The 27,063-nt window shown below is 42.8% G+C and overlaps 1 protein-coding gene across 2 annotated transcripts in view; it reads right to left on the minus strand.

The window, feature by feature from the left end:
- The window catches only part of LOC126475113 (coiled-coil domain-containing protein 22 homolog), a 214,912-nt gene that overhangs the window by 83,689 nt on the left and 104,160 nt on the right, over positions 1-27,063 (minus strand). The window contains exon 4 of one of the 2 annotated variants that reach the window (XM_050102697.1): positions 20,340-20,543. In XM_050102697.1, coding sequence (XP_049958654.1) covers positions 20,340-20,543 — 204 coding nt within the window. The remainder of the gene's footprint in view (positions 1-20,339; positions 20,544-27,063) is intronic. The other variant, XM_050102698.1, reaches the window with a different exon arrangement.

The raw sequence follows: 27,063 nt of genomic DNA on the forward strand, positions 1-27,063 counted from the left end.
CCAGAGCGCGCAGATAACAGGCGACACCGCACTTGGGTAGCTATCATGACGTAGGAAGCCTATATGTACTTATGTGTAAAACATTGAAAGATCATACATTATGTCATAAAAGAAACAAGACATCAGAGGATACTCCAAGAGCATCGGAATTTCGTGAACCATATTAAAATTTGCACATTTAAAGTGCACATTTGTATGTCCAGATTCCCAATGAAGTAGACCTCGACCTGATATTAAGCATTTCAGTGTGGTTTTTGGGATGTAAATTTTCTTGGAGCACCAACACTATATTATATCATGTTTGGTTCTTTGTTACGGCATAATGCCATACGTTCCAGAAAATGTAAACGTGCATTTGAAATGCAGCGAACAGTTGAAACTAGCCAGCACTGTGAAAATAAACATTTCGTTTCAAATATATTGACTGCCTCTGCGGAAAAGGTTAACGAAAGTCAAATTTCTTTAGCAAACAGACAAAAACAACTTTATTGTTCCGCAAGCCAATTAGACTGTCCGAAAGGTGGAAATAAAATAAAATCTGAAAGTAATGACATATTTTAGCCTTCCGTAATTATGTGAATGTGTTTTAATTCACTTGATAGGCCCCGGCTACATATATCCATTTTGTTTTCATTTGACATGGGAGTAAACGAAGGGGAAACAGCAAAATCACTAAATGTAAACACGGGTCACGTGGAGTCTACCCACTATACCTCAGGCTGCTGTATGCATCAGCCCCGGATGTACGACATTTGCGAACCGGATCAATACTAAGAAATTCGAATTTTCAAAATATGTTCATCTTACAGCGCACATCTTTCGGAAAAGTCTGAAACATAAAACATATGTATTCGAGGAAATGTAAGACATATTATTTGGTCTCAAGTATGCCAAAGTGCAGTGCCACGCCTCTTCATAAAGCATTTTTCTACCGCACGTCCAAACTATATTCAGGAGAGTGGAAACTGAAATGTCCGATGGTGCCTCTCCTGCTCCCAGTCGGCCGGTTTGACAGCCTGACCGTCTTTTTTCAAAAAAAGATTTAAAAAAACTCTCAATTAATAGCGGATGGGATTATTTGTAATCGACAGAATAAGAACTCTTGAGAAAATGAACTCTTTATTGCCTATTAGTTAATAATTTGCTCTTTTGTGTGACATAAAATTAAATGTTGGATATATAAAACCAATATTGACAAGAGATAAGCAAGAAATTACACATTTCTTCAAACCTTAGCTCCTAGCATTTTTCCTCTCTAATCTTGCTGCAGCTTTATTCCTTTCTGAGAAAGAATCTATTACCTCATCAAAGTTCGTCAAACGAAATGTTGTTATCTAATACTGAAAAACCTGTTAATACAAATAATACTCAAGACTTGTGTGGTTTCTGATTACGTCTATTCTGTCACTGTCTGCTAGATAAAACAAAATAGGCCTTTCTAATACGGTAGCAATTTTGTAACACAACAAATAAACGTGACTGTTTTGGCACGAATGGCCACTTTTATAACACGACAGAATATAATCCACGAAGTACCAATATCAAATGCCTATTAGGACTGCTGCAAGCAAAAAGCTGTATGTTAGGAAATAGTTTCACATTTCCATTCATACGCACCAGCTTCTCAAGCATGAAATTGAAAGGTAGTATTACGAAATTTTTATATAAATTTGGAATCTTCTTATTGTTCCATAATTTGTGTGATGTCCCCGTTTCTCCTCCTTCCTCGTTCTAACAATCGATCTAGCCATCACCAATTCTGTAGCTATTCCTGCCATTGTCAAAATTTGTTTGCCGATTAACCTCACTAACCCTGCCAGATTCACAGGTTTAGTTATCCCGCAATTATTTTCCGGTTAGGCGTTATTAGGTATTCGAACAACACATTTTCCGCATTACTTCCAGAATAGAACTTAAGCGGCTGCTGGCAAGGGACTGTACTACTGGTCCTTACTAGTGTAGCGGTCCCGCCAAACATTTTCTGTCATAATTTTATTTTCTTGGATACACCGAGAAGATACTATGTAATCTTTCTCACCTGTTATTCCTGTCAGTCGTTTATTTCCATTCTGGTAGTCTGAATCTATGGATTTTGCTAGTAATTATAACAACACTCATCATTCGCAAACTCAATCAACCACATAATCAGACAGCGACTGGCATTCATCCATTCGGCTTTACTCCCTCATCTCGTATAGCCCCGTCCCCTTTCTAGATGTGACGAGGATCCTCCTTAGATGTGACGAGGATCCTCCTGACAGAGACATCATGTACACTATTCAAAAGTCAACTTATGATTCATTCAGAAATCAACTTCAAATGTGTTCAAAAATGTTCAAAAACCAACAGGGAAGCTTTTCAAAATCATATGAATAATCGATAGACAAACGTGCGCTGGATGCTAGGCGCTTTGTGAAACAAGTTTTTTTCCTCAAGAATATGAATTTTGCGCCCCCTTTTCCCAGTAGCATCTAGCTGCTTGCTGCAACTGCTTGCACAGCCAACAGCCACATTCCTGTAGCCAGAAGTGGGAGAATCTACTACTCAAACGTGAATCAACTGCGCATACGCGTAGCTGCTAAAACAAATCGAATGTAAACAGTTGCGACTTCATGCTCATTCGAGGCAATTTGTTGTTATGAAGTCTTCCTAAGGCCTTTGACACATTTTCAATTGGCAGACGCTTGCATGAGCATTGTGCGTCGTTATTGTATATGGCGCATTTCCTTTGCAGTTTAAGTTATTTTCGTTTTTTTCTCTTGTTTACGTTTTATTGCTGTAGTATTATTCTGAAGTAACGGGATACAGTAATATCCTTTGATAGAGTATCGGTTCTTACCAGTCAAAATTACAAAAATTTAACTGAAAACTAAAACAATGAAGAATTCCTGGAATTCTAAAAATATCTCCGGTTTTTCCCGGTTTTCTCCCAGATGAAAAAATTCCCATGTTTTTCCCAACTCTCCCGGTTGTTCCAGGTTGTATACACCCTGAGACAGTTTTCTCAGTGAAAAAGTGAAAGCCATCGTCATTGTTCCAGGAATAAATACGATTGAGACATCGCTGATAACGACGCTCAGTGAGACAGGTCCATGGAGAACTGCAACAGATGGCAAAATCATCAACAAAAAGGGAGCCGGAGATGCCTGGCGGGAGAAAGGTCATTATAGGGTTAATGGCAATAGCAAAGAGGATGCCGCTCAGGACGGAACCCTGAGGCACACCGGTTTCCTGGATAAAGGAGTCCAACAAGATGGAACCCACATGCACCTTGAAAACTTGGTCTTTTAAAACTTCCTGAAAGAAAAAGGGCAGGCAGCTATGGAAGCCCCATGTGTAAAGAGGAGGATGATACCAGTTCTCCAGCAGGTTCTCCAAATCAAAAAACACTGCTACAGTCTGGGATTTCCACAGAAAACCATTCATGACATGGGTGGACAAAGTTACAAGATGGTCAATTGCAGAATGGTGAGCTCAAAATCCACACTGCGCTGTCATTAGTAAATGACTCGAGCCATCATACCAGCTGAACATGAATCATACATTCCATCACCTAGCAAACACAGCTGGTAAGAGAGATGGGATGGTAGCTGGAAGGAAGGTTTTTGGCCTTACAGGGCATAGGTATGGGTATAACGATGGCTTCGTGCCAACATCTGGGAAATGTACCCTCTGCCAAGATGCAGTTGTATGTATTAAGCAGAAAATGTTTGCGCGCAAGAGAAAGGAGCTGCAATATCTGAATGTGGACAGCATCTGGCCCTGGAGCAGAGGATTGGGATGAACAGAGTATGATCTAGCTTCCTAACTGTAAAGATGGAATTGTAACACTCATGATTCTAAGAAGAGAAGGGTATCGCCCGAACCTCCTCCACTCGTTTCCGATGGAGGAAGGCAGGTTGATAATACGATGACACTGTCTGCTACTGTCAGTCCGGAAATTGGTGAATGGGTCTTGGCCCCAGATGGCCGTTGGAGGTTGGCCCACACAACAGAGGAAAGGGCGGAACTGTTAAAAGAATTAGTGAATGAAATCCAGCGAGCTTTTTTGCTATCCTGACGAACACAACAACACTTTGCATGCATCTGTTCATAATGAATGCAGTTTGTCATCGAAGGATGATGGTTAAAAACGCGGAGAGCACATCTCCGCAGGCAAATTGCATCGTGCCATGCCTCAGTCCACCGAGGGACTGGGACACGGCGTGGTAAAGAGGAAGTGGAAGGACTGGAACATTCTGCAGAGGTAAGGATAACATCTGTGAGATCTTTCACCTGGTCATCACAACTAGGGAAATCTTGTTCATCAAAGGTCACCAGGGAGGAGTAAAGCCGCCAGTCAGCCTTAGTAAGCTGTCATTTGGATGCGCACACAGGTGGGGTAGGAATCAGAAAATGGATAGCACATGGGAAAAGGTCACTCGAGTAGGTGTCAGAAAGAACAGACCACTCAAGACGATGGGAGAGCTGGGCAGTGCAGAAGGATAGGTCCAAATGGGAATGGGTGTGCGAGGAGTCAGACAGGAAAGTGGGTGCTCCAGTGTTAAGGCAGAAGAGGTTGAATTGATTAAAATGATCAGCCAAGAGGACACCTCTTGAACACCTTCTGGGAGAACCCCAAAGGGGATGACGTGCATTAAAGTCACCGAGTAGCAGAAATGGGGGAGGTGGCTGCCCAATAAGCTGAAGGAAGTCTGCCCTGGTGACATCGAAGGATGGAGGTACATAAATGGTACAGAGGGAGAAAGTCAGGTGGGGAAGGAAAAGGTGAACAGCAACAGCTTGAAGACAGGTAGTCAGGGAGATGGGTTGACTAAGGTCATCCCCTATGAGCAGCAAGAAGCCCCCATGAGATGGGATGCTGACCTGAGGGGGAAGATCAAAACGAACCGGGAAGATATGTGAAAGCTCAAACCGGTCATAAGGAAGCAATTTTATTTTCTGAAGGCAGAGTACAAGGGGATGCTGCGGTGCTAAAAGCAGCCATAAATCCTCTTTGTGGGGCCGAAGGCCGCGAACGGTCCATTGGAGGAGAGTCATGATGAAGAAGAAATGAAGGGGTGACACCTCAGCTGCTGCAGAGTGACAGCCGAAGACTCGCTGCTACAGGGCACAGAAGCAGGAGGCTCCTGCTGCACGAAATTTACAGAAGCACTGGCACGTTTGTGCTGTCAGTCTGTGGAGTCCAACGCAGAAAAATGGTTGGTGGTGTGCACTGGCGTCATGGAGGCTCGCCAGGCTAAGGTATCATGTGGCAACACAATCGAAGAGGATCTTCGAGACGGCAAAGGAGAAGACCGTTTGCCTTTTGTGGACTTCTTCAAGCCTTTCCAGTTAGCAGAGGAAGACTCAGGTGTAGCTTGACTGGAGTGATGTAGGAAGTCTTCACAGGACTTCTACTCTGTGCTTTCCGGCCTACTGGTTGTGTAGCTGGTGGTTTTGCCCTTTGAGGCGAGAGTTTGATGGCTTGGCTTTGCCCCTTGAGGCGAGAAGTTTGATGGCTTGTTGCACAGATGAACAGGGGGATAACAATGCTATATTGACACTGGGTGATTTCATAACCTCAGAGCTGAATTTGACGCTGCATATTTGCGTGGCCATGTCCTTCTTGGAGCAAGAGGTAACAAGAACAGAAGTATAAGTGTCAGACGGGAGAACGCAGGGTTTGAAACTAGCCAATAACTTGCAAGTATCTGGGTGAGGCACTTTTTCCTTTATGCAGATCTCCTGGACAGCCTGCTCATTGAGATAGGTGGGAAAATCCCGACAGGAGGCGGCATGGCTGCCGCTGCAGTTGATAAAGCGGGGAGGAGGAGGCGGACAATCATCCTCATGCACATCCCTAGCGCAGGTTACACATTTGATTGGGTGTCGATAAGATGTTTTAGTGTGGCTGAAATGATGACACTGATAGCAGTGCTTTGGGTTCGGAATGTACGGTCGGACTGTGATAATTTCATAGCCTGCTTTGATCTTGGATGGAAGCACAACTCTATCAAAGGTAAGGAAAAGAGTGTGGGTGGGCACTAATGAGGAATCTACCTTGTTCATCACCTGATGGACGGCAATGACACCCTGATAAGAAAGGTAAGATTGGATTTTGGCCTTGGTCAGACCATGGAGCAGCCCAGTGTAAAAAACACCACGGGAAGAATGCAAAGTTCTATGGGCCTCGACACAAACAGTGTAGCCATGGAGAAGCGAGGCAGCAGACAGTAGTTGTGCTTGAGAATTAGAAGTAGTCTCCAAGAGCAAAATGCAATTCCGTAAATGAGAGCAGGATTTCACAGAACCGGCAATGGCATCAACATGTTTCTGAGTAATAAATAGATTTACTGTTGCAAAGGACTGACCATCTTCAGTATGTGAGATCACAAGGAACTGTTGTGCAGCTGGAAGGGTCTCTGAATTGTTAGCTTCATTCCATTAATGTTTCGTAGATGTTGATTGTAAAGATGATTGGCTCACTGCGAGAAAATCCCCCCACGATTGCCAGTGTCTCCGATGGCGTGCTCCTTCCAACTGGTGGCCCCCTTCACAAGGGGGTGCACCCACCTTACGTGATTGTTCACACCTCAGGTCACAACTCCTGACAGACATAGGGACCAATCGGCAATTTGGGAAGGTAGAAGCTCAGACAATCACCCCTCCCTGGGCCTGGCCTGTACCAGGGGTTATGACCCGGGGCTGGGAATTATGCATTACCTACAATTACCCCTCCATCGGTCTGGCCTGCACCAGGGATATGACCCATGGCTGGGAATTATGCACCAGCTAGTCACCTGTTACGGGCGTGGACCGGCCTTCAGGAGCACACAGGGAGGACGAAGAAAAAGAGGAACCTCAAATGCCGAAGTGGAGGAACAAGAGGAGAAGGGAAACAAAGAATGGAAAAGGGAACGAAACACAGTGGTGATACTGTTCTTATGTCAATGACAGACAATGTGGAACATTCCCAATAACTCCCCAGACATGTTCCCGGAGGGCGGGGAAAAAGATTATTAATGAGGATAGACATGCAGCACGGAAGGGAGAAGATGTTGCAAAGGCTGGGGCCCCGTGATAACCAAGCAAAAACCTGCCAAAGAGTGGCAAGACTCCGGGGATGGGGGTCTACAACAGAATGTTGAGTTTACTAGCACAATCACCAATTCTTTGGACGATACTGTAGTACACCAGAAGGAATTTATAAATTTCAAACCAGATGACCCTACACATCCCGTGACATTTCTGATGCAATTTAAGGAAATGTTACCCAAAGGTCAAGCAGAACGATGACTAAAATTAATTTTAATCTTCAACACTTACAACAGGAATAGGTGGAATGGAATTCCAAATACCATTTGTGTATCTTAGTGAAATGATTCACAAGATTTAAAAAAAATAAAAAACTTACAATTCAGCACGTAGCCTTTCTTACAAATTAATGTGTGATGTGAATGTAAGATGACTTGTTTCACATCATTACAATTTATCATGCAAAATGATAAAAGGAACATAAAAGTAACTATGATCGAGAGGAAACCTATCTTTGAAAAATATTTCAGATATAAAGAATACGATACTGGTGTTCTGAACTTTTAAAATAGAGTATCTGATGATCGTGTGAGTGGCATTATTGTGTGTTTGTGTTTTAAGACTGAGGATGATAATTGTGTGTACTTTACAGCTTACACGACAGAAAAATTACATTATAATTACATGCTAAGTAAGCTGTCTTCTTGTTTATCACTGATTGAAGGAGGAAAGTTTATCATCAGTGAATTATGTGCTGCATCAGATGTTCTCTGTTATGTATATGCAAGGTACATTCTGAGGAGAATTGTGGGAAAGGTCAATAAGAAATATTTTGGATGCATTCTCTCTCCTGATCTGGGAGGAGGCTAGAATAGTTAATTTAGATGGCATCAAAATATCATTACAGATGAGGCGTGACTCACATTACCAGTCACAGACCTGGAAAATGGACTTATTTATTTCAGTTATATGATTATATTTACTTTATAACTTTTCTGAGATGAAGTTTGGCGTAATTTTCTTCTTCGTTTATTGGTCTGTAAATGAATAGAATTTCTTAGAGAAAGTTTACATATTTATGTATCATAATTAATGTTATAAGGTGTTCATTTGCTTTCGTCTGCTGAAGAGAAAGTCCAATGTTAAATATAATTGCTGGTTCAACAACAGACCATAACCTTAATGTTCAAAATATTTCCCAGACACTTAGGTGTTAATACATGAAAAATATGATAGTTACTGTAGTGAAATTGAGTATTAGAATTAGAAGAGGAAGATCATGTGTAGGTAACAACTTTACCCTAAGACAGATCATCAAGGAAAGATTGAAAAGGAACCTAAGCAGTCATTTGGTTTCCATAAACCTTGAGAAAACATATGACACAATGTCACTAAAGGTATTGTTCAAGATGCTGTGGTCAGGGGCACTGCCAAAACTTAATGTAAGAAGCATCATAAACCTCTAAAAGTCAGCAGAATATCTCATTAAAGTAGAGAAATAAATTTCTAGAGTGGCCTTCAGAATAACTAAAGGACTGAAGCAAGGATGTTGCCTGTTTCACACCCTCTTTAAGATGTATGTGCATGGAAGGCACTGAATCCACGGTGTAGAAAGTTCTTGGGCATGGGGATTTTAGTACGTAACCAGTGTTTGTATACACTTTTCTGTGCTGACAATCTGGTCACTGCAGCAAATGATGAAGAAGATATACCTTACATGCTCAGGAAGTTGTTGGGCTTACAAAATTATTTTTATTTTTGTTGTGAAGAAGAGGGAAATAACCTGGACAATGACAAACATCTCATCAAAGTGTGTAAAGAGTTTAAGTACCTGGGTAATATCCCATCATGTGAGGGAAGATAATAGGTATTAAGAAAGAATGTTAGTGAACTGCTTATATATGTTGACTGTGAAATTATTGGTATATTGGAGCACCACTTAAACAATTTGACAATACAGAGGATTTCTTTACCAGGATACAGATTAGCTGGCTGTTTTTCAAGGAGTTCCTTGCGGGGTGGGACAGTGGCCATGAATGTAAAAAAACAGTATTCCATTTGAGTCCACAGACGTATCTCTGCACTGCACTGAACAGATATTTGATTGCTGTGCAGGGGCAGTTGAATTTAGTGAAACTTAACTTCTAATTTTTGTTGTTTATTGGTCCCCTAACTCTTTACTTCCGAGCATTTCTACTCAAGCTAGAGAGGGTTCTTGATTCCCTTTACAGGAAGTACCCGAAATTAATTATATGTGGCGACTTCAATATTAATTTTGTATATGATTGTGCAAGAAAAAGGATGTTGGTAGATCTTCTAAATTCTTATGATGTGATGCAGGCTGTGTTTTTTCCAAACAGGGTGCATGGGAATAGTAGAACAGACATAGACAATATTTTTATCCATTCTCCATTACTAGATGGGCATTCTGTTAGAGGAAAAGGATGAATGGCCTTCAGACCATGATGCACAACTTTTAACACTGAAAGGCTTTTGTACTGAAACCAATGTCACATATAATTGCAAACTATGTAGGAAAGTTAATCCAACAGCAATAGAGATCTACCGTATCGTCCTTGGCCATTGGCCTTGTCGTTGTTACCGTGAGACACCGTTATACCAAGAGGAAAGGCGCGTCAATCTTAGAGCATGAGATATGATGACCTTAAGCCATTGACAACACACAACGGTCACGGTAGCACCTGATTCCAGAAAAGCTGCAGTAGTTAAGATCTACGAACTATCCCCTCTTGACCAGGTCCCCAAAACTTAACTCGTAATGAGATCCCTTCAAAGCAAATTGTCATAACGATCGTCTATAAAGACTTCGTACAACGAGAAGAAATGTTACAGTTTATGGAATAATAACAGATACGACCAAACTGTCTTGTCTCTTCTGCTTTATTTAACATAACTTCGTTCACAGTTTCATTTCGCATTTCCCACTCACTCACCGAAACCCTTTGATGAACAGTTTTGGTTGCTGACACCAACAGCCAATGATAATGATACAGCTTTTCTCCTTTTTATAAATTGAAGCCCGCTCTCTGTGAAAAAAAAAACACGGTCTCAATACCGCATCCCTCATGAGATGCGAATAGACTTATCCCGGAACTGACCGCCCTGTAGGTGTACTCAGTTTAATGACCACACTTCGCTATCCGCTATTTCGCGTAACTGAATGTCCATTTGTTAGTCCGATTATACACTGTAGCTATTTAAAATTCGCCCCTATATTTTTCACAACGCACAATTAGCACTTCTTTACTTGTTTTTTTTCTAAGAGTAAACGGAAAAAAAAGACGCCATATCATCGGCTTAGTCGATATAAAGCAAAACACCTTAATATGCCCAATTTTACCTCTTCTTATAGGATCGGCTACCTTACTCATTAATTTACTACATATTATTTCCAATAACACTAAAAAGGGATCGCTGTTATATTTTAATGGTATTCAAAAGCATGTCACTATTATTATGACCGACCAAATCGTAACAAATCGCGCGGCGTGCATTTTTAACGATAACTTTATGCTATTCAAGTTCCGTTACAGCTATCTTGACTCGTAACGTTACACGGCCCCCCAGACTGTGATGTCTTGAAGAGGGTTCCAGACAGAACAGGCCTTTTTTTTTTTTTTTTTTTTTTTTTTTTTTTACAGGAGAGGGTATTTGTTTTGGCGAATACACTCACTCTCAGATTCACTCAACTAGTCAGTACATACATTCTACAATATTTAAGTTGAGTTAATGGGCCTAGACAAAATGCCCTTAACTAAATTCCACATTTGTTTATAGGTTGTCTTAGAAACACTTCGCACTAATCACTTCATATTCACACCACATTTTTTTTCTTGGATGAAGCCCTCAGTTCTTCAACCGACTGTGCAAGGCAGGGATCACAGCCGGGTTCGACGATTGGCATCCTAGGCCAAAACCCTTATCAGGCCACTTGTTTAACCAGAGAGGATTGGGTCCTTTTCTTTTCCTCTTAATTCCACTTTTAAATCATCCATCCTCGCTGTTCGGTGAGAGGATAAATCGTATTTCAGCGTCGTCATTGTTGCTGATACCAAGAAGGTATCTCATGGAAATCGTCGGTACATTCTTTAATTTTCTTTGTAAGTTAGTGTAAGTACGTATATATCCACTGGTGCTTTTATTTAGTCCACTCTGAGTGTAGTCTTGGTATCATTCAGTGTTTCTTGAATCTATATTTTGCTCATTATTGATAATACTTCTTCAGGTCTATGTGAGGGAACAAGCCCTTAATTACATCAGTATCACAATCTGCCAAGAGGTAGCTCCCTTCATGAGGTATTTTCACTATTTTGTATGGACCTGTATATAAATATTGCCATTTCTTATTCAGTATTTTCCTGGTTGATGCTTTTGGGTGATTTCTCAATAAAATTTCTTCCCCTACATCATATGTGACTACTTTCTTCACATTTTTATCAAAACGGGTTTTCCTCAATTGTGCTTGATGCTTCAGGTTTTCGTAGACCTTCTTCACCATATCTTCTTTCTTGGTAATCTTTTGTTCTATCGCAGGTAATTTCTTCATCCATTCTGGCACAATACTTTCACCAAATACTATTTGGTTAGGTGAATAACCTGTCGATAAGTGTGGTAAGTCATTGTACACTTTCTCAAATTCGTAAATCCAATCGATCCATTTATAATGTTGTTTGGGTATGTACGTCCGTAAAAATCGGTTCAACTCTCGAAAGATTCTCTCAACCGGATTTCCACAAGGGTAAAATCTTAAGATGTAAATGTGCTGGGTTCCTTGTTCTTTCATAGTGTCTCTCCATACTTTGCTTGTATAATAAGCAGCGTTGTCTGTCAAGATCATTATAGGTTTACCGAGCTCAGTTATATAGTAGTTGATAAATTTGCGTAACATGGGTCGAACGTGGAGATTTTTCAAAGGATATAATTTCACATATTCTGAAAAGAGATCATAGAAAGCCAAAACATATTTGAATCGTCCACGTGTCATGGGACATGGCCCACAGACATCACATGACACCAACATTAAAGGTGGTTGTGGGATGATCGGATGTAATTCTATCTTCCGACACGTCCCAAATTTGGATGATAGCAGTATTGTTCTATTTTGGCTGTACATTTAGCGGCACCAAAATGATCCCAATTCAAGTGAGTGTACCACACTAGTGATTCTAAATATTTATTTGGAACACAAACTTTCCAAACATCTTCTTCATCCTTCCTCCGACACAATATTCCGGATTTTAATTGATACTGTTCTTGAGAGTGACTTAGCGTTTTGCTTTCAACAGCATGTCTAATAGCTTTCCACAACTTATCATCTTCTTGCAGTTGTGGAAGACTTCGACATAGCTGTGAAATCTGCCTCTCACAATATTGCCTTGATAAATTCATGACTTTAAAGTCAATAGTCCGTTCTTCACACTCGTCGTCATTCTTTCTTTTCGGAAGTCTGGAAAGAGCATGGGCTATAATGTTGTCTTTCCCTCTGATGTATTTGAGCGTAATATCATATTCTTGCAGTAGCAAGGCCCACTGGGTTAAACGTGAATGGAACATCCTTCCTGTTAAAATAAAAGATAAAGCTTTGTGGTCGCAGAATACAATGATCTTCTTTCCATATACAAAATAGCGAAACTTTCTAAGGGACCAGACCATGGCCAGTACTTCCAATTCAGCAGTACAATACGCATGTTCACAGCTAGAGAGTGTTCTGCTGGCAAACCCAATTATTTTGATAGCACTGATATCTTCTGGATTGTCCATCTGGAAAAGAGTGGCACCCAATCCTGTTTCAGAAGCATCCGCAGCAATATAAAAATCTTGATCAAGTCTCGGATGTTGTAACAGTGGAGTATTAGTCAAAGCATTGCGGATCGGCTGCCTTACTCATTAATTTACTACATATTATTTCCAATAACACTAAACAGGTATCGCCGTTATATTTTAATGGTATTCAAAAGCATGTCACTATTATTATGACCGACCAAATCGTAACAAATCGTGTGGCGTGCGTTTTTAACAATAACTTTATGCTATTCAAGTTCCGTTACAGCTATCTTGACTCGTAATGTTACAGAGAGTTTTTTAAAACTCATCAAGGAACAGGAGTGGCAGGATGTTTGTAGTGGCAATAACATAGATGACAAATATAATGTTTTCCTTAACCCATTTCTCATGCTCTTTCAGAGTTGCTTTCCATTGGAATGTTCTGAATGGGGTACTAGCAGTAAAAGGCAGCCTGGGTGGTTGACTAGTGGGATAAGCATATCATGTAGAACAAAGCGGTAATTATACCAAAATGTTAGAAGTAGTCACAATCAAGCTACAGTAGCCCATTACAAACAGTACTGTAAAGTGCTTAAAAATGTTATTAGGAAGGCAAAGAGTATCTGTACTTAAATAGAATAACTAACTCACAGGCTAAAATTAAAACCATATGGTCAGTTTTGAAAAAAGTGTCTGGTCAGCAGCACAAGGCCGACGATATAAGGTCAGTTGTTGTTGTGGTCTTCAGTCCTGAGACTGGTTTGATGCAGCTTTCCATGCTACTCTATCCTGTGTAAGCTTCTTCATCTCCCAGTACCTACTGCAGCCTACATCCTTCTGAATCTGCTTAGTGTATTCATCTCTTGGTCTCCCTCCACGATTTCTACCCTCCACCCTGCCCTCCAATACTAAATTGGTGATCCCTCGATGTCTCAGAACATGTCCTACCAACTGATCCCTTCTTCTAGTCAAGTTGTGCCACAAGCTCCTCTTCTCCCCAATTCTACTCAATACCTTAGTTATGTGATCTACCCACATAATCTTCAGCATTTTTCTGTAGCACCACGTTTCGAAAGCTTCTATTCTCTTCTTGTCCAAAATATTTATCGTGAAAGTTTCACTTCCATACATGGCTACACTCCATACGAATACTTTCAGAAACGACTTCCTGACACTTAAATCTATACTCGATGTTAACAAATTTCTATTCTTCAGAAATGCTTTCCTTGCCATTGCCAGTCTACATTTTATATCCTCTCTACTTCGACCATCGTCAGTTATTTTGCTCCCCAAATAGCAAAACTCCTTTACTACTTCAAGTGTCTCATTTCCTAATCTAATTCCCTCAGCATCAGCCGACTTAATTCGACTACATTCCATCATCCTCGTTTTGCTTTTGTTGATGTTCATCTTATACCCTCCTTACAAGACACTGTCCATTCCGTTCAACTGCTCTTCCAAGTCCTTTGCTGTCTTTGACAGAATTACAATGTCGTCGGCGAACCTCAAATTTTTTCTTTCTTCTCCATGGATTTTAAAACCTACTCCGAACTTTTCTTTTGTTTCCTTTATTGCTTGCTCAATATACAGATTGAATAACATTGGGGATAGGGTGCAACCCTGTCTCACTCCCTTCCCAACCACTGCTTCCCTTTCATATCCCTCGACTCGTATGACTGCCATCTGCTTTTTTTACAAATTGTAAATAGCCTTTCACTTCCTGTATTTTACCCCTGCCACCTTCAGAATTTGAAAGAGAGTATTCCAATCAACATTGTCAAAAGCTTTCTCTAAGTCCACAAATGCTAGAAACGTAGGTTTGCCTTTCCTTAATCTTTCTTCTAAGATAAGTCGTAGGGTCAGTATTGCCTCACGTGTTCCAACATTTCTACGGAAATAGTAGTTCTAATGGAACATTGTCTGCTCCGGAGGCCTTGTTTCGACTCAGGTCTTTCAGTTCGTAGTAAAAATATTTCTGTTACTGATCAATCAGATACATCTACTGTATTTAACAATCATTTTCTGCGCATTTCTGGTGAATTAAACATAAATTTGCTTTCTACAGGGAATCATAACTCTCCTGGCAAATGCCTTTCCAAGTTTGATGTCTGAAGTACTGCTCTATGATACAGACAAGGGGGAGATTGAGTCAATAATTAAGTTACTGAAGACTAAGGACTCTCATGGATATGATGGAGTGCCTAGCAGAATATTAAAGTTCTGTGCTGCACATGTTGGTCCTGTACTTAGCCATATTTGTAATTTTTCTTTTAGGAATGGTCAGTATCCTGAATAATTAAAGTACTTAGCAGAAAAGCCACTTCATAAAAAGGGAGAAATCGATTATGTAGACAATTTTAGACCTATTTCTATGCCATCAGTGTTTGCTAAAGTTATTGAAAAGGATGTGTATGTAGGGATAATTGATCATTTTGTGTCACATAAATTGCTATCAATGTTCAGTTCACCTTTAGAGGTCTTTTAACAACTGAAAATGCTATATTCTCTTTTCTCTATGAGGTACTGAATGAGTTAAACAAAAGGTTTTGAACGCTAGGCATATTTTTTGATTTAACTAAGGCATTTGTGTTTATAACAAGACATTGCTCGAGAAGTTGGACCATTATGGAAAACAGGGATTAGCTCACAACTGGTTCACCTCTTACTTTAACAACAGACAGCAAAAGGTCATTATTCACATGTTGAGAATGGCTGTGATGTGGGGTCTGAGTGGGGTACGGTCACATGGGGGGTGCCCCAGAAATCAGTGTTGGGGCCACTCCTGTTCCTTATTTATATAAATGATATGTCCTTTAGTATTACGGGTAACACTAAAATATTTCTGTTTACTGATGACACTAGTTTGTTTAGTAACGGATATTGTGTGCAACATTGGTTAGGTTTCAAATAGTGCAGTTCATGATCTAAGTTCATGGCTTGTAGAAAATACACTAATGCTAAATCACCGTAAGACTCAGTTTTTACAGTTTCTAACACATAATTCAACAAAACCCAACATTTAATTTCACAGAGTGCACATATAATTAGTGAAACTGAATAGTTCAAATTTCTCTGTGTTCAGATATACAGTAAACTGTCACAGAAAGCCCACATTCAGGATCTTGTTCAAAGACTCAATGCTGCCATTTTTACTATTCGAATGGTATCTAAAGTAAGTGATTGTTTGGCACAAAAATTAGTCTACTTTGCTTATTTTCATTCACTTATGTTGTATGGTATTATATTTTGGGGTAACTCTTCTGATTCAAAAAGGATATTTTTGGCTCAGAAATGGGAGGTATGGGCAATAAGTGGGGTAAGTTTGCGAACCTCTTGTCGGCCACTAGTCTGGGTATTTTGACATTGGCCTCTCAATATATATATTCATTACTGTTGTTTCTTGTTAACAATATCAGCTTATTCCCAAGAATAAGCAGCTTTCACTCAGTTAGTACTTGGGATCTGACTTCCTTAAGTCTTGTGCAGAAAGGTGTGCAGTATACTACTGCATCCATTTTCAATAAGCTACCACAAGAACTCAAAAATCTTAGCAGTAATGCACGCGCTTGCAAATCGAAACTGAAGAGTTTCCTCATAGGTCACTCATTCTATTCTGTTGAGGAGTTCCTTGAAAAATTAAGCCGATTCTCATGTTACACTGTTGACTGCGTGTAATTAAACTTATGGCCTGACTTTTTTCTGGGTTCATGAACATTTTATTTTTATCTGTTATTACTTTTATGTTGTAATTTCATGTACTGACATGTTCCATGACCTTAGAGATTTGCTCCTCAATTTGGTCAGAGTGCAGCTATCCAAAAATTAAACCCTGCACTCTGGTCCTCAAAACTGAGTTTAAAGTTTAGAATTCATTCATAAAAATCCAACATGGAATCAACAACAACCTATAGGAGTGATTACTGGGAATTACAGAAAGAAATTAAAAAAGATTTAAAGCTTTAGAAATGGACCACTTGAGAAGAGTCTTTGGAATTTCCTGTCTTGACCACATAAGAAATGGAAATAAATTCATTATAGTATTATGGATAAAACAGAAAAAAGACAGCTAGGATGGTTTGGGCATATCACCAGAAGAGCTGAAGACAGATGGCCTGGAAGGAGAGGAGAAAGACAATGGAAAGGTGACTAAGGAATGAAGAGAGAAGAGGAATGGAGGAGCACGAGGAAGAATGGCGGGACAGGCATTTGGCAACAGGGATGTATCATGCGGCAACAGCTGTAGGACCCCCACAACAAGGACAGATATTAAATGAGCATTGTAATCAACTGAAAGTATTTTAGTGGTACATAATATAATCTATGCTACATGATCTTGCAATATATTTACAAAATCAAGAGACTGGTCAAGAAAACGGATTTTATACAACATTGGTGTACGAAAGAAATTTAAACCTTCAGGAGAATATGCCAACTTTGCAAATTAGGTAGATTGATAACCACCAGGTTCCAAATTAATTGCTTCATTGCTTCATATTTAGTTGTCCATGGAGCAATTTCTTCCTGTCCAACTATTCCACTGTCTATAATTTACATCTGTCTTGCTGTACTATCTTGCAGAATGAAAGTAATGGGGAAGGCACGTTATTCATGCATAAAGAATATCCACTTTTCAATAACAATTATGAACTTTGAGTTAAACAACTGCACCTTTGTGTATTTTGTTTATGGTATTTTCTACCTTTCTTTCCCTATTATGAAAAATGGTTGGGTTTCATACATCCTTTATAGGGAAGGTTAGATAATCTGACATGTCAATTATGCACTGTCAGCAAGGAAGTACAGAAATACAGGTGACAAAGATCTAATACTTTAAAGCACCAAGTATATACAGATAGTTCACACAGACAATTTTTTTAAGACACATAGTAAACAAGGAAATCATTTATATTATGGTGAAATATGATGTTAGTGACATCAATTGTACGGGGGTAAAGGGTGGGACAAGTGCTAACATTAGCCTTAAAATAGAAGGTTATGTACTAACAAACACGTGAAAATGAAATAGCACAGAACACTAACTGCTTTTCGAGGTCATGATAAATGGTATTCACATTATGTAGGATAGGAGAGAGCCAACGACTTGTTAACTTTAATGATCTCTCATTATAATCTACTAGTGGTATGAAGGGATGTGTGACTATAATAAAAACACAAATAATTATGAATATGTCTTTCAATGTAAAACGGAAAACTGAAGAGCTATGAAGTAATGGTTTCATATATATTGTAATAATAAAGAAAAGATAAAACAGAGATTAACAGCAAATGTAAAAGTATTCTCAGCAGAAAGTGAGAAGCTACTGTTTTACAAATATATGGGGTTTCAATGTAAAAGAGCATGAAAATGACTAAGTTCCACTCTTTCTTGTAGCTAGCATTTGCTCACCTAGGCTCCATCAAAGTATAACATGACCGCTTCAATGATCCAAAAATATAAATATAATACTCTAGTAACAATAAATAAACCAGTGGTGAATAGCCTTTGACAACGTGGATAAGAATGTTATGAAGGAGTCGGGAAATGTCCATTTGAAATAGCCTGGTAAAGTCACTGGAATTCGGAGAAACTTTGTCATTGAAAATGATAGAAATGAGGTTCATAAAATGTGCATACAGTGGCAAATTTTTAATATAGGATGGACTCAATGTTATGTAGGTATGACAGAGCAAAATGATAGTTGAAGCCAGAGAAGGTATGTGTAGTCTTTCGTTTGTTGAATCCACAGAAGGAACAACCAGTAAAATATTAGCAACATACTGGAGAGTAAAGGGTACGCAGACCTGAAAGAGGAATGGTCTATGTGCAGGGCATGTGACTCCATAGAAGGAATGACCTGTACTGTTTCTTTTATGTACAGGGGTAAAAAAATGGACATTTGCATCACAAAGACAATAATATATGTACACATAATCTGCCCGTAGGATAAGGTGTGGGTGCGGTTCTTACAAAGGTAGGAACCTGGGAGCAGTCAAAAGCAAATGGACTTACCTAAGCAACGAAAATTTCTTTAAATTTTCTCTTGCTTACATGACTTACAGTAAATCTAAGATACCACATCATGGAAAGTAGTGTAGATGAAGTACCAGCATGTAACTCTGTGTGGTAAATAAAGACTTAAACACTGTCTATCTCAATAAATTTGAAAACCTGGTCTTGTTATTTACAATGATTTGAGAACAGCATGCAGTTGATTATCTTTGTGCTAGAGTAATTAAATAAATGCTGAGCCAGGCCAAATAGAACGAATCTTTTATGGATCTTCTTCATTTACGAAAATCTAACAATGTAATTACAAAGTAGTTGGATGGCTCTGGTAGTTTATGAAAATGAAACAGGATAGAGAAACGAACTTAGTAAAAACTCTATCCTTTAACTGAAGAAACATACGTGCTAAAGACATAATTAGAAGGTAAATGGGACTGTTGTTAAACCTAGTAATCACAAACTTAAAATGATTGACTTTAGATGTAAGATCATAATATACTCTGCTGTGTGTAGAAATAACACTGAATTCAGTCTTACGAAACACTAATTTTAGTAACAAAAATAATTTATCAACAGTTGGAGATTATAAAAAAGTTTGTAATTATTTAAGTAAGTTATTTTACATGACATCGTTCATCTTATTGCAAGGATCTGTGGTGTAACAAGTTGTTCCATCTCTTATTCGCAATCAGATGAACGATGTTTCTGTAAAATTTTGGTTTTTGCAGAGATGATGGGGAAAAGCATGAGCAATGAACATCAGCAAGACACAATGCTATTTTTAAGGGTGTCCACCTGCTATGAGGTGGCATTTACACTTTAGTGTGACAGTTTAGCCATGTGTTAAAAGGCACAGAGCAGGCACCTTTTCCTACAATGACAACACCCACACACAGTTAAAAGAAGTTGATAAGAAATCTCATTCTCTTTGGTTCAGTTCCGAGGTTCACTTCAGATGATGTTCTGAGTAAGAAGAGATTTGTCACCTATTGCTGTAAATGTTGATTACAAGAATGGCCAAGTACAGCGGAGTTGTCTAAAAAGGCAGTGACAGCATTTTGTAGCGAGTTGGCTTAGCTGTGAGCTCTCTTACACCCCTCAACCTTCGACAGATGGTGGAGAAGTGCCACAGCACAAGTAGCAGCACTGCATAGCAGGTCCACTGCACTAGGAAACCACAAGAAGGTGACCATAACTATTTAATAAGGTGAAAGTGCTCACAAACAACATCAAAGCAACAGATCTTTAGTGAAGTTATTGGTTCAGTCACAAAACATTTTCAGAGCCCAAAAACACACACACACACACACACACACACACACACACATATTTTTAATGAGTATGAAGAGCTGCTGACCAAAAACCCTCCCCCCCCCCCCCCCCCCCCCCCCCTCTCGCACACCATTTCATGTGGAAAGACCGTTACTTACAATCACTTACACTTTTCTACACCCTGTTCACTTTATAAGTACACTAAAAATTACCTCATTACAGTTTTCAAGTAAAAAATTAGATAGCTGATATTACAAACCTTCTGATTGGTTATTAGCATCAGGAATATGAAGAAAGCCATTTGATAAGAAGGGTTTGCAATGCCTACACCCTTCACGACTCCAGGAACCATCATTTCGCCAACGAAGTCCTTCCTGTCGACAATAGCTTGGAAGCCATGGAGCACAAAACTGTCTTCTTACCTCCTCAGCTACCTGCTGTTCCAAGAGTTCTGCACCACCTACTAACACAAAATATTTGTTACAAAAATATATTAACACTTTATGTTAGAAATTATCATAAAGTCACTTACTAAACCAGTCTTCAGACTGACAACTTCAAAAACAACAAGAAACTAGTCAAAAACGGATAGCAAAAATGCTTACCTACTGTCATTAAGTGCAAAGGTACCACTGTTTCAAAATTATACAAAAGAAAATTTTACTACACCCTCATGAGAAATGTTACTTCTGAGTAAATTTCTTTACTGACTAAAAATGTTAAAATTCCAAAAGTTTAATCATGTCTTCAAGAGATCACTATTACACTCAATACACTTGTAGCTTTGTCAGAATAGTGTGTTTAACCTCCAAGACTGCTACACATTTAAAATTAAGCAAAGCAAAGGATATGGTACTGATGTGAACAAGCAGTATTTTATTTGCTCTTCAGAGTTACATTTTTATGAGATTTATCTTATGAATTTTAGCATAGAAAAACTCTGTGTTTTACAAAAAATTATCATAAATACATTTTTATTATTTGGTTAGTGTGTTACCACATCTAAATAATTTTGTACAGGCTTTGCCAATAATCAATTTCATGTAATGCTAATTATAACAATAATGTATGCATCATTTACTGTCGTAAATCTACCTAAGATCCAGTGTTAGGACAAAGCAATTAGTCACTAACTAGTTATAAGTTGGCTGCAGTTGAAGTGCACTTCGTTGATGTTAAAATTATACCCAGCTGTGGTGGTGGTGGTTGATGGGATGTTTAAGGGGGACTAAACAGTGAAGGTCATCAGTCCCCCATTCCAAAAACAGGCGAGCCTAAAATCAGCGGAGCAGGTAAAAACCAAAGGGGCGAGGAGACTCCCCCCCAGGCACTAAAAGAACACAAATGCAGCAACAAACACTAAAGACAAGAAGAGTACAGATAAACACCAGACAGAAAGAAACAGAAGAAAAGAAGATGGCCGGAGACTGGTTGACTGAGCATGAGAACAAAAAAAAGGGAAAGAGTCAACCATCCGACGACACACCAAAACAGCAACAAATATTGAGAGACGCAAGGACAAGAGACACAGAAAGGGAAAGGTGCAGGACCTCACTAAATAGAACCATAAAAAGGACTGCCACGGATAAAATGTAAAACGTTGTCAGCCATGGAGGCATCGTCACATAAAACCAAAGGCAAAGTGCCCGGGAGATTAAAAGACTGCCGGAGGGTACGCAGTCGGGGACACTCCAGCAAAATGTGGGCGACCGTCAGCCGGAACCCACACCGACGCAGGGGGGGATCCTCCTGACGCAAAAGATGACCGTGCGTCACGTAGGTATGGCCTATGCGCAGCCGACACAGGATGACAGAGTCCCTGCGAGAAGCCCGCAGGGAGGAGCGCCACACATCGGTCGTCTCCTTGACAGCCCGCAGTTTATTCGGGGATGTCATGCCACGCCACTCAGCAGTCCACATCCCAAGCACCTTACGGCGCAACACCAGCTGCTGATCGCGAGCCATGAGGCCGATTTCCAAAGCTGGGGCGTCGATCGCCCCTTTGGCCAGCCTGTCGACACGTTCGTTCCCCGGGATGCCAACGTGACCTGGCGTCCAAATAAAGACTACCAAATGACCAGAGCGGGTAAAGGCGGAAACAGACTCCCAAATAGAGGAGAAGAGGTATAGCAGCGGTCGATGGCCTGGAGGCTGCTCAGGGAGTCACTGCAGATGACGATGGACATACCTGAGCAGGAATGCATATGCTCAAGAGCGTGCAATATGGCCACCAGCTCTGCAGCAAAAATACTGCAGCCAGCCGGCAAGGAGCGCTGTTCAACATGGGCAGCGTGAGCAAAAGCATAGGCAGTGCGACCATCAACCAGGGAACCACCAGTGTAGACAGTCTCACAGCCCGAAAAGGAGGCGAGGAGCGCAAGAAAACGGCGACGGAGGGCCACAGGCGGAACCGAGTCCTTGGGTCCCTGTGCCAAGTCCAGACGGACGGACAGCCGGGGCAAACACCAGGGAGGCGTAGGTGCACGGACCCGGAAGGGAGGCAGAAGAGGGAATGACCCCACTTCCGACAGCAGGCACTGGACGCGGACAGCTATGGAAAGCCCAGACCTAGGTCGCCGTTCGGGCAGATGGAGGACCATGGCAGGGAAAAGCAGGAGATGATTGGGATGTCCCAGCGAGCAATGCACGTGGACAGCATAGTCAGCGAGCAGTCGACGGCGGCGAATCCGCAGCGGACTATCCACGGGGCTCGTACGAAAAGCGCCAGTTGCAAGCCGAACCCCACAGTGGTGTATGGGGTCTAACAACTTCAACACTGAGGGTGACGCAGACCCATAGGCCAGGCTCCCATAATCAAGCCTGGACTGCACAAGGGCTCTGTATAATCGCAACAGCGTGCAGCGATCCGCACCCCAAGATGTGTGGCTCAGGCAGCGGACGGCGTTGAGGTGCTGCCAGCACTTTTGCTTCAGCTGAGTAATATGAGGAACCCATGTGAGCCGGGCATCAAAGACGAGTCCTAAGAAGCGGCAAGTGTCCACCACGTCAAGCAGGTGGCCGTCGAGGTAAAGTTCAGGATGAGGGTGGACCGTCTGACACCTGCAGAAGTGCATAACTCGAGTCTTGGCTGCAGAGAACTGAAAACCATGAGTCAGAGCCCATGATGCTGCCTTGCGAACGGGTACTTGCAGCCTGCGTTCGGCGACTCCCGTAGTCGTGGAGCTAAATGAGAAGCAGAAGTCGTCGGCATACAAAGAAGGAGACACCGACGACCCCACGGCTGCAGCCAGACCATTAATGGCCACTAGAAAAAGGGAGACGCTCAAACCGAGCCCTGCGGGACCCCATTTTCCTGTATATAAGATGAACTAGAGGCAGCACCCACTTGCACCCGGAAAGAGTGGTGCAATAAAAAGGTTTGAAGAAAAGCCGGGAGCTGACCACGAAGACCCCACTCATGCAATGTAGCAAGGATGTGATGCCTCCATGTGGTGTCATACGCCTTCCGCAGATCAAAAAAGACAGCAACGAGATGCTGACGTCGGGCAAAGGCCGTACAGATAGCAGATTCCAGCCGCACCAAATTGTCCGCTGCAGACCGGCCCCGACGGAAGCCACCCTGGGATGGAGCGAGGAGACCGCGCAACTCAAGGACCCAACACAAACGCCGCCCCACCATACGTTCGAGCAATTTGCACAGAACGTTGGTGAGGGTAATGGGACGATAGCTGTCCACCGCCAGCGGATCCGCACCGGGCTTCATGATGGGGACAATAAGACCCTCTCGCCATTGCGACGGGAACACACCCTCGCTCCAAATGCGGTTAAAGATGGTGAGGATGTGTGTCTGGCAGTCCCTGGAGAGATGCTTCAGCATCTGTGCGTGGATGTAGTCTGGTCCTGGTGCCGAATCAGGACAGTCGGCGAGGGCAGCGAGGAATTCCCTCTCGCTGAAAGGAGCATTGTATTTTTCAGAACGACGCGTGTGGAATGATAACGGCATCTGCTCGGCTCACTCCTTTAGAGAGCGAAAGGCGGGGGGATAAGGTGCAGTCGCAGAGCTCTGAGCAAAGTGCGCAGCAAGGTGTTCAGCAATGGCGGCAGCGTCCGTGCAGACAGCGCCGTCCAAGGAGATCCCAGGGACACCCATAGGGGTCTGGTATCCATAAATCCCCCGGATCCGGGACCACACGAGCGAGGGGGAGACACGGGAGCCCAAGGATGAGACACACCTCTCCCAGCACTCCTGCTTACGCCGTGCGATAAGGCAACGGGCCAAGGCACGGAGCCTCTTAAAGGCGATGAGGGTCTCCAGAGACGGGTGCCGCCTATGACGCTGGAGAGCCCGCCTACGGTCGCGAATAGCCTCAGCAATCTCCAGCGACCACCAGGGGACAGCCTTCCTCTTTCCTCTGAGGGAGTCCAGAAGAGCGGGGGATGGCAGCCTCGGCCACCGAAATGATTGACGTGGTTAAGACACGGACCACCTCGTCAATGTCACCCTGTGGGGAAGACTCAATGGTTGCAGCGGAAGTAAAAGCCGGCCAGTCAGCCCTGTGGAGAGCCCAGCAGGGCAGGTGCCCAGAAGAATGACACTGGGGAAGTGACAAATAGATGGGAAAATGGTCACTACCACACAGGTCAGGATGCACTCTCCAGTGGAGGGATGGGGCAAGTACGGGGATGCAAAGAGAGAGATCGATGGCCGAGAATGAGCCGTGGGCCACACTGAAATGCGTGGGAGTACCAGTGTTCAAGAGGCTAAGGTCGAGCTGAGCCAACAAATGCTCCACGGTACGACCGCGGTCATCAGAGACAGTCCCACCCCATAGAGGATTGTGGGCATTGAAATCGCCCAGCAACAAGAAAGGTAGCGGCAACTGGGTTATCACTGCAGCCAGGACAGGCAGCGCGACATCACCATCCGGTGGAAGGTAAAGACTGCAGACGGTAATAGCCCGTGGCGTCCACACCCTAACAGCGACAGCCTCTAAAGCTGTTTGTAGAGGGACAGACTCGCTGTGAAGAGAGTTAAGAACATAGAGGCAGACGCCACCAGACACCCTTTCATAAGCTGCTCGGTTCCTATAATAACCCCGATAGCCACGGAGGGCGGGGGTTCGCATTGCTGGAAACGAAGTTTCCTGCAGAGCAATGCAAAGGAAAGGATGAAGGCTGATAAGTTGGCGGAGCTCAGCTAGATGGTGGAAGAAACTGCTGCAGTTCCACTGGAGGATGGTATTGGCCATGGATGGGAAAGGCGTGAAGGGACTGGGGAAGCAGATTATGCCTCCGGGGCCCCTGCTGCTACTGAGTCACCACCTGTACAACAGCCATCCATTGCGTCCGAGGGACTGGCGAGATCCAGGTCCTCTGCGGACGCCAGAATCTCCACCTCATCTTCGGACGCAGAGTGAGAAGGTTGCGGTGGGACAGGTGTCACCGCAATGTCAGTATGCTTGGGAGCCTTTTTCTTGGTCTGCTTTGCGCGCTGTGCCTTAGGTGGTTCTGGCTGGGAGGGCCGCACCGGGTCAAACTCAGGAACTGAAGACGACCGCGACGCCCTACGACCAGCGACTGGTGGTTGTTTCAGATACTTGCGGGTGTCTGCTGTGCCGCTGGTCGGAACTTGTGAATGGAGGTCCCCAAGGGACCCCTTCCTTGCGAGAGTAGCCGAAGATGTCTTACGCTTCTCCGGCTGGGAAGGGGGAACTGATGTCCCCGATGGTTGGGGGGTGTTGCTCCTGAAGTAGATGGAGCAGGAGCAACAGTGAGTTTAGTGCCCCCCACCATCAAGGGGGCAGGTGTGGGACTTCGACTCTGAGAGCTGACTGGAGCGGATGGAACTGTAGCAGGAGTGACAGTTGCGACATAAGAAGCCGTCATGCGCACTGGATGAAGCCGATCATATTTCCGCATCGCCTCAGTGTACGTCAGGCGGTCGAGAGTCTTGATTTCCATGATCTTCAGCTCCTTCTGCAGAATCGGACAGTCTGGCGAGCAAGGCGGATGGTGCGCACCACAGTTCACACAGATTAGAGGCGGGGCACAGGGATGATCAGGATGGGATGGTCGACCACAATCGCAACAGACGAGGTCGGAAGCACAGCGTGAAGACATATGGCCGAACTTCCAACACTTGAAGCACCGCATCGGGGGAGGGATATAGGGCTTGACATCACAACGGTACACCATCACCTTGACCTTCTCAGGTAACGTGTCACCCTTGAAGGCCAAGATGAAGGCACCGGTGGCAACTTGACGATCCCTCGGACCCCGGTGGACGCACCGGACGAAATGGACACCTCGGCACTCCAAGTTGGCGCGCAGCTCGTCATCGGACTGTAAAAGGAGATCCCTGTGGAAGATAATGCCCTGACCATTTTCAGACTTTTATGGGGTGTGATAGTGACGGAGACATCCCCCAGCTTAGTACAAGCGAGCAAGGCCCGCAACTGGGCGGAGGATGCCGTTTTTATCAACACCGATCCGGACCGCATCTTGGACAAGCCCTCCACCTCCCCAAACTTGTCCTCTAACTGCTCTACAAAGAACTGAGGCTTCACGGATATAAAAGATTCCCCATCAGCTCTGGTACAGACAAGATATCTGGGCGAATACGTCTCACTTTCATTCAATGCCTTTCGTTCCTCCCATGGTGTGGCGAGGGAGGGAAACGATTTGGGGTCATAAACGTTACCTTCAAAATGGGCCCTCGAACACTTAGAGACTGCTGGTGGCTGGCCACCAGCAAGAGAAGATGTGCCACGCTTCATTGCGTGTCATACACCCTGATGCCACCTACTCCGACCAAGGGCCCTCCCCATGGGCGCCACCCAGCCGCAGCAATAGCCACCTGGCAGGACGGCCATTGCCGGGAGTCCCGATGCCCCAGGGAGATGGGCATCTACTGCTTGGCATACGTGGGGAGTTAATGGCGCAGGCATCAGTAGAACGATCCCTGTGTTGTCAGGGGGCTACAACCAAGAGGGTGCATGGCGGCCCCACCACAACGGACTGGC

The sequence above is a fragment of the Schistocerca serialis genome, chromosome 4, assembly GCF_023864345.2.
Source record: "Schistocerca serialis cubense isolate TAMUIC-IGC-003099 chromosome 4, iqSchSeri2.2, whole genome shotgun sequence".
Taxonomy (NCBI): domain Eukaryota; kingdom Metazoa; phylum Arthropoda; class Insecta; order Orthoptera; family Acrididae; genus Schistocerca; species Schistocerca serialis.